At 34.0% G+C, this 8,835-nt stretch overlaps 1 protein-coding gene across 1 annotated transcript in view; it reads right to left on the reverse strand.

The window, feature by feature from the left end:
• Window positions 1-468: 468 nt before the first annotated feature.
• LOC115215679 (receptor tyrosine-protein kinase erbB-4) overlaps window positions 469-8,835 on the reverse strand; it is a 128,993-nt gene continuing 120,626 nt past the window's right edge. Inside the window, exon 13 of the mRNA XM_029784945.2 lies at window positions 469-773. Within this exon, the coding sequence (XP_029640805.1) occupies window positions 713-773 (61 nt within the window). The 3' untranslated portion in view covers window positions 469-712. The remainder of the gene's footprint in view (window positions 774-8,835) is intronic.

Below are 8,835 nucleotides of genomic sequence, written 5' to 3' on the forward strand. Positions count from 1 at the left end.
CAGAAAGCGTAATCAGTAGAATTGAAATTGATTTGATCAATTGAAGCATTCTTGGAAAATTAAGAATGGTGCAATGTAGCCAACATTTTATAGAAACTAGTTTGCCAAAGTAAAAAGAAAAAAAAAATTATTAGAACAAAAGTTATAGCATAATTATGTAATACAGAAATGATTGTGATTTCTTTTGTATTTTTTTCTTTGCTTTCCATTTTTCTTAGAATCATATTATTACAATTATTTATTTATTTATTTATTTCTAAATAATACAAATATAATTTTTATCTCTTTATTATGTTTCATAAATCTATTAATCAATGCATTCAATTTATTACTTTTATGTTACATAGTTTATATATATACATACATATATATATATATATATATATATATATATATATATATATATATTATATATATGTGTGTGTGGTACTTTTATAGATATTTTATTTTATATACTTTATGCAATCAGTCTCTAAACACCAAAAGAATTAGATTTTATTACAGACAATAACTATAACAATCATATTTTGGAAGTACATTCATTTTTTTTAATATCATTCATTTTGTTTTGTTTTCCTATTATTATTATTATTGGCAGATATGGCATTGCTCAGTCTCCAATGTCAGCAAAAAAAAATAAACGAGAAAATAAACAAAACACTTGTCTTCTTGTTTTGATGGTGCTTAGAGATAGTTGGGTATAATAATGCTTTTAATGTAGACGGTGAATCTTTTTGGAAGTTCTCTTCTTTTTCTTTCTAGGACTGAGTTTCCTGAAAAGAAATAGAAAAAGTAAGATGAATATTGGAAACAGATAAATCTCCGAGGAGAAAAAAAAAAAAAACATGAGGTCAAATGACTATCTCATTTGATGGGTAACATACGAGTAAAGTTCTTGTCTCTTGATCCAAAATTGGGTTAAACACTAACTTTTCAAGTAAACTTTCAGTTAACATCAAAATCAGTTACATCTAAAAGAAAATACTTTAACTTTATTCACTGTTGCTGAATATGGCTTTGATAAAGAAATCATAAAAATGATTTGACTCTGCACCATAACACCTTCTCATTGGTGAGTCAGCAGTGGTGGCCACATCACTTACTTGCCATCTCCTCCTGGATTCTAGCTAAATTCTTCTCAGTTGCTCTGTAACCAGCATAAACCTTCAGTTAACATCCAACATACTCTTTTATCCTTTTCTTGATTTTGGTTGCAGGATTGCAGTTGTGCCAGGAGCACGGCCGTCAAGAATTTAAACAGTCATATTGTCTGCAGGATTTATCTCAATCAATTGAATATTTATACATCTTTGATGATCCACCAAGTTATAAACACACACAAATTCATGCATATCTACATGCATACATCATCATCATCATTATCGTCATCATTTAATGTCCATTTTCCATGCTGGCATGAGTTACAAGGTTTGACTGAATCTGATAAGCTGGAGAGCTGCACCAGGCTCCAGTCTGTTTTGGTTTAGTTTCTATGACTGGATGCGCTTCCTAATGTCAACCACCCCACAGAATGTACCCCGTTTGGTCATGAATGAGCAACGGATTGCACCTACAAAGTTTCCCTCTGAGGCACAAGTTGTTTGTGGAAGACCAGCAACAGATAATGTTGTATGTGGAAAACCAGCAGTTGCCCTTGCATACCAGTCTCCTCTCTCCACACCACTGATGTTGTCCAAGGGAAAGGTAAAGGCCTATACAGCTTGGTACCAGTGTTGTTACAGCTCATTTCTACAGCTGAGAAAATTGAAACAATGTGAAATAAAAGCAACTCATTTCTACAGCTAAATAAACTGCAGCATCATGAAATGAAATGTCTTGCTCAAGAACACAACACACAGCCCAGTCTTGGAATCAAACTTACAACCTCATGATTGTAAGCCTGATACTCTAGCCACTGAGCATCTTTAAGAAGTTATTATTATTATGACCTGAAACCTTGACACATGATGAAGAATACTCCAACAGTAGACTGCTAATAACTCATCGTTACTCTTTACCGGTGGCTACAAAGATGCTCCCTTGTTGATTTAGTATGTTTTAGTTGAGTCACCTGATGAAAATTTGAGACTAAGACAGATAAATAAAGATATAACCCTTTTAGCTTTCGGATTATTCTATCGAATGTAATGCTTATTTATATACATTGTTTTGGATTAATCATACATTATTTCATAGCTTGAAGATATCGATAATGTGATTGTTTAATTTTAGAAGATATTGTAGGGTAGGTGTGAGAAGCAAGATCCAGCCAGCTTGAACATAAAACAGGTAGGATGTATATGCCAGACATGATCAGTGTAAATGCTAAAGACAGGAAGATAATGTATCTAATGGTTCTAAAACAGATGTTCTTTATCATTGGTTTCATTATATGAAACAGATGAACAGTAATTATTCACTGTTGGATAAATTATAAGCCTACTGTAGATAGACTTATGATTATTGTAATCCCTAACCACTAAATTTTAGGCCTTGTACCTATATTAGAAATATATAGTTAATTTATAATTTTATGTACGGAGGCCAATGGGAAGGATGGGAGTGCTCATGACATTAAATGTACATACAGTAAAGTCTCATACATATAACATAGCAAGCTGAAATACTTTGATCAACCAATTACTACATACAAACTACATTATTACTAATGCCTTGTAGTATTTGTTCTGGCTCTTTACGTCCAGAGTTCAAATCTTGCAGAGGTCAGCATTGTGTTTCATCTTTTGAAGTCAATAAAATAAAATATCAGTTCCCTTTCCCCACCCCCCACCCCCAAATTTCTGTTCTTTTGCTCCGTGTTACAAATTATTAATGACCTGGTACTGATTCTGAACTTAGACACTGATGTAGCGAAGATTAAATTCCTTGAGATGGTGCCCCAGCATGGCGATGATCCAATGACAGATACATTTTTATGTACTGCAATCAACTAACAGCTATAGACACATTTCTGGAAACAAGAAAGATTATATCAAGTTGAGTCTGGTTAGCTGGTTCCTTACTAAATCCTTAAGTATTGTCTCCTGGTTCTCTAAACAGCTGAATCAACAGAAAATGTTTGCTTTGTCTCTAACAATATTGACTTGTTCAAATTTTCCAGCAGAGAATCTTAAAGCCATTAAACTTAGAGGAAATGCTACAAATCTGAGGATGTTGGAAAATGAATATTTTGGTTACACTTCAGAACAATGAATTCTATTAATCAATGTAAGATTTGCAGCTTTACTCGAAGAAAACCAAAATAATCTTTTCTTTCTGTATCCTGCACGTGTTGTAGCAACATGTGAAAAAATACATACATCAAGTATACCATCATCATCATCATTATCATCGTCGTCGTTGTTTAACATCTGCTTTCCATGTTGGCATGGGTTGGATGGTTTGACTGAGGACTGGTGGGCCAGAAGGCTGAACTAGGCTCCAATCTGTTCTGGCAAAGTTTCTACAGCTGGATGCCCTGCCTAACAGCAACCACTCCATCTATAAATGTGTGTATGTGTGTGCATTATATGTATATATGTGGCATTTACCATGCTTCTTTACATTCTGAGTTCAAATATTACAAATGTCAACTAAGCTTTCAACCTTCTAGTGGTCAATAAAAAAAAAAGGTACCAGCTAAGTACTGGCATCAATATAAACAACTATCCCATGTGACAAAAAAATCTCAGGCCTTGTGCCTATCTTAGAAATAAATCTTTTTCTCATCTTCCTCCTTCTCCTCCACCCCTTCCTCATCATTATCATCATCATCATCATCTGTTATTTACTGCATAACACCAACTGCCACTTTAGATACAAAATAAGAAGAGAAAAGTAAGACAGAGAGAGAGAAAAAAATTAGAATCTTAAGTCAAAGAACATTTAATACAACGAAATGATAAATTCTCACCACCGGAGATCAAACCCAAATTAAAATTTGATACATTCAAATCAATATTTTCTAGAAAATGAAATATTTTGAAACACAAACAAACAAACGAAGTAACAGAGAAATAGGAAATCACTTAAAGATTTCGTTAAGAGAAATATAAACAAAAATTTATGAAAAAAAAAATATAATAATGATAATATTAATGTTATTAATATTTATAAAAAAATATTAATAATGATTGCTCAGATAAACGAATACAATTTCCAGTATAATAATAATAATAATATAATAATAATAACAATAACAACAACAATAATAATAATAACAATGCCAACAATGACGAAAATAGTAATAATAATGATGATGATGATGATGACAACAACGAAAACAACAACAACAATAATAATAATAATAATAATTGCTTCTGTTTATGAGAGATTTTTACCACTGAAACTTACTATTGATTAAGCTCCATGATTTCATGTTCTAGAAATGGAGAAACATTACAGTTTTGTTTTTGTTTTTCTTTCTTTACATTTATTGATTATTAATAACATTAGCTTACCTAACACAAAATAATAATAATAATAATAATCTTTTCTATTATAGGCAAAAGGCCTGAACTACTGGGGTAGGGGGCTAGTCGATTACATCGACCCCAATGCTAGACTGGTATATATATGTATATATATATATAATGTATATATGTATATGCATGTATGTATACATACACATCACACACATACACACAGACACCAAGCACACACTCTTTTAATCCTTTCATTAGCAACCCAGCTAAATCCGGCTCTGGCTCTGTAGTATAAATGTCTTGTTTTCATAAGTTTTCATTAAAATATACCACCAAACCTTAGTCGCAATGTATGTTTCTAAATTCTTTGTTATATTCAAAATAATTGAAAGAAACACTGAGCATCACAAAATATATACAGTAATGAAAGGGTTAAAGAAAGGAAAAAGAGAATATAAGAAATTTGCTCTCTTGAACTGAAAAGAGAGAGGAGTGTATTAAAGGAGAAGATATAGTAATGAGAGAGGAAAGAGATGGGAAAAATCTCACAAGCTCCACTTGAAGAAATAACAAAATCAATATTAGCAGCACTTTAATGTAAAATTGTGACCATCCATACAGACCTCTGTATCCCTCTTTCAGCTGAGAAACCCTTTTCTTTATTGCCCACAAGGGGCTAAACATAGAGGGGACAAACAAGGACAGACAAAGGGTTTAAGTCGATTACATTGACCCCAGTATGTAACTGGTACTTAATTTATCGACCCCGAAAGGATGAAAGACAAAGTCGACCTCAACGGAATTTGAACTCAGAATGTAATGGCAGACGAAATACGGCTACACATTTTGCCCAACATGCTAACATTTCTGCCAGCTTGCCTACTCTTGCAGGTTCATAGGTGCTGGAGCCATGTAAAAGCACCTGTGCCTGTGACATTTAAAAGCACCAGTGTTCATGCAAATGTAAAAGCACCTGTGCTGGTACCACATAAAAGCACCTGTGCTAATGCCATGCAAAAACACCTGTGCCCGTGTCATGTAAAACTGCCCACACTGACACCATATATAAGACATGCAGTACACTTCGTAAAGCAGTTGGCATTAGGAAGGGCATCCAGCTGTAGAAACCATGCCAAAACAGACATGTGGAGCACAGTCAGCTCTCCAGCTGGTCAGCTCCTGTCGAACCGTCCAACCCCCAAGCCAGCATCGAGAACAGACATTAAGTGATGATGATGATGATGATGATGATGACGACGATGGCTTTTCCATGCTTACATGGGCCAACTGAAATTCATTCAGGTAGATTTTTGTACAGCTGGATGCCCTTCCTGTTGCATACCTTTACTTGTTTCCAAGCACGGTAACATTTAGCTATGACCAGACATGGTGTAGAGTAAGATTGGAAATGAAAGGCACTGTAACATGATTAGCCTCATTTACAAAATACAGCAAATGGCTTTCTTACAGGTTCATATATGTCTCAAGCAGATTTGAACGGGCAACAAGTCTGCAATAATATGCATCACAGCTGAGCACTTTTATTCCATATTGAAGTTATCTCTATATATAAAGCTGAAGTTGTCTGTGTATGGCAGGTTTGGTAGCCTTCAACTAACACTATCTCCTCCAAAACCCTGTGGTGCAAGTTGACCAAAATTGAGAGTATGATAGAAGAAGGCTTGCTCTTCATTCCGTAGAAGAAAAAATTCAAATCGGACCATGTTAACACCAAAAATTATTTACATCAAAAAGGTACTATTTTTCTATGAAAATCCCTATTTTTTACGATTTTTTGACTGCTGTGTTGCCATTTCTCGGTGTATTTCAACCAGAAAAATGTTCACTTAAAGAGAATAACAAGCTACATAATGCAAAATTTTTACTTTTCAAAAATTCCAATTCTAAAGGGTTGAAACAAACCCGAGCAACGCCGGGCGATACTGCTAGTATATATATATATATATATATATATATTATATATTTTTTTCTCTGTATGAGTTGGGTGTATTTTTAATGGTTATATGGAGGTTAAACAAAGTTATCCTGACATCATTTGGGTTTTTTCCTAACTTTCAAAAAATTCTTATCAACTGGATTATTGATGCCATGAAGAAGTAAAAGATATAAGAGAAACTGATGGCCACTTTAGATGACAAGATAGATGAGCACTGACTATCATACCAGAGAACTTTTGAACATACTATCAATCAGACAAGATACATGTGTGTGTGTGTGTGTGTGTGCCTGGCTGTATGTGTGTATATACATGTGTGTATGCTTCTATGTGTGCATATATATACATATATATGCATGTGTACAATAATGTGTGTGCATGTGAATGGATGTCTGATGTGTACACACACATATATATATATATATATATATATGCACATGTATGTGTCTGTATGTATATATGTGTATGTGTGTGGATATATTTAGTTATCTATGTGTATATCTATCTACATATATATATATATAATCATCATCATCATCAACATCATCATCATTTAGTATCCACTTTCAAAGCTGGCATGGGTTAGATGGTTTGACTGGAATTGGTAGGCAGGAGAGCTATCCACCTGACTGGCCCCCATGCTGGTGGCACGTAAAAAGCACCCACTACACTCTTGGAGGGGTTGGCGTTAGGAAGAACATCCAGCTGTAGAAACTTTGCCAGATCAGAGTGGAGCCTGGTGCAGCTTCCTGGTTTACCAGTCCTCAGTCAAACCATCCAACCCATGCCAGCATGGAAAGCAGACGTTAAACAATGATGATGATGATGATGATGATATATCATTATGTCTAAGTATGTGTACATGTGCAACTAGATCTACAAACAGAAGCTCAGAAACAGGCAGTGAAATACACAGATGTACATACAGATACAAAGATGGTGAAGTGATGTGGATTCAATAACCTGTTTGAAAATGTATCATTTGTAGCTGACCACAGCAATAAACTAGAGTTAAGGTCACGGTTTAGGAGAAAGAAAGACACATAATAAAAAAGACTAAAACCAACATATTTTTACCCACTTTACAATGTGGAATGAATAGGAAAATGTGTAGCTACCATGTAAATTTATTGCGACTTTATGCAGTGAAGCTCAGCACCAAGCTACACATTTGATATATTTCTGCAAAGAGAAGTAGAGTTACATAAAGCCGACTTGCAGGTTAATCCACCTGGAATAATGTTAAAATTTCAAATTGACTGTTCAGTTGTAATGTTTTATTGCTGTATTGTTTCCATGTAAAGTTTTGTGAACATTTGTGTACCCAATGCTAACTTAGGTATATGTTTGTAAAATGCATTTGTATGTACATGTGGTTAAGTATGAGACTATATGTGGTGTGACTGTATGTGTACATATACATGTGTGTAAACATGCATGTGAATATATATATATATATGTGTGTGTATGTATGTATATATATATATATATGTATGTGCATGTATGTATATATATATGTACACATACACACACATTGTCCTTTTAATGTCTCTACTTTTCCATGGTTTCATGGGCCAGGTGAGAACTTTGTTGAAGCAAAGCAAAATTTTCTACCTGCTGTCAACCCCTACCTGTTTCCAAGGAAGTTAATAATTCCCCCCCTGTCTATCAAGCAATGAAAAGCCTGGACATGCTTTCATAAAGGACTGCAAACAAACAACATTGTCTGTATGAATGGTGATGCTTTTGATAACAGTCAGCACACACATACATGTATATATATGTATATGTAAATATATGTATATGGTTGTGTGTATGTATATATATATATAAGGTGTGTTATTATGAGCATTTATAGGACACATATCCTATATAAACTCAACACACAAAGATGGAGAAGAGATGTTAAAGGATGAAATTGAACTCTGCCTTATATATATATATATATACACTATAGGCTTCTAGTTCCTAATAAATTTCCCTCATAAGGTATTGGTCAGGTATAGTAGAAAACACAAGCCAACAGCAGCCATCTATCGAAAGTGAACCCAAATTGTGGTTTTGAAGCAATTTCTTAATCATACAAGTATGCATGTTCAATAATATATAGACACAAGCATATTTAGGTCTATACATACCTTTTCCCTTTTTTTGACAAATAAATACACGCACTATATATTCATTCTTCACTCGTTTAATTACTGTTCTTATTTTAACTCATATCCATTGTCCAGAAATCGTTCATCACACATTTGTGACCTCTTCAGTGACACTTTCCATCCTCATGTCTGCTCCAGCTCTGCTTAGTCCATTCTGTTCTTCTATGACATCATAGAAGAAAGTGTTGCTGAAGAGATCACAGATGGGTGACAAAAAATTTCCGGACAATGGACATGAGTTAAAATAAGAACAGTAATAAATGAGTGAAGAACAAATATATAGTGCGTGTGTTTA

This window comes from Octopus sinensis, linkage group LG9 (assembly GCF_006345805.1).
Source record: "Octopus sinensis linkage group LG9, ASM634580v1, whole genome shotgun sequence".
Lineage (NCBI taxonomy): Eukaryota > Metazoa > Mollusca > Cephalopoda > Octopoda > Octopodidae > Octopus > Octopus sinensis.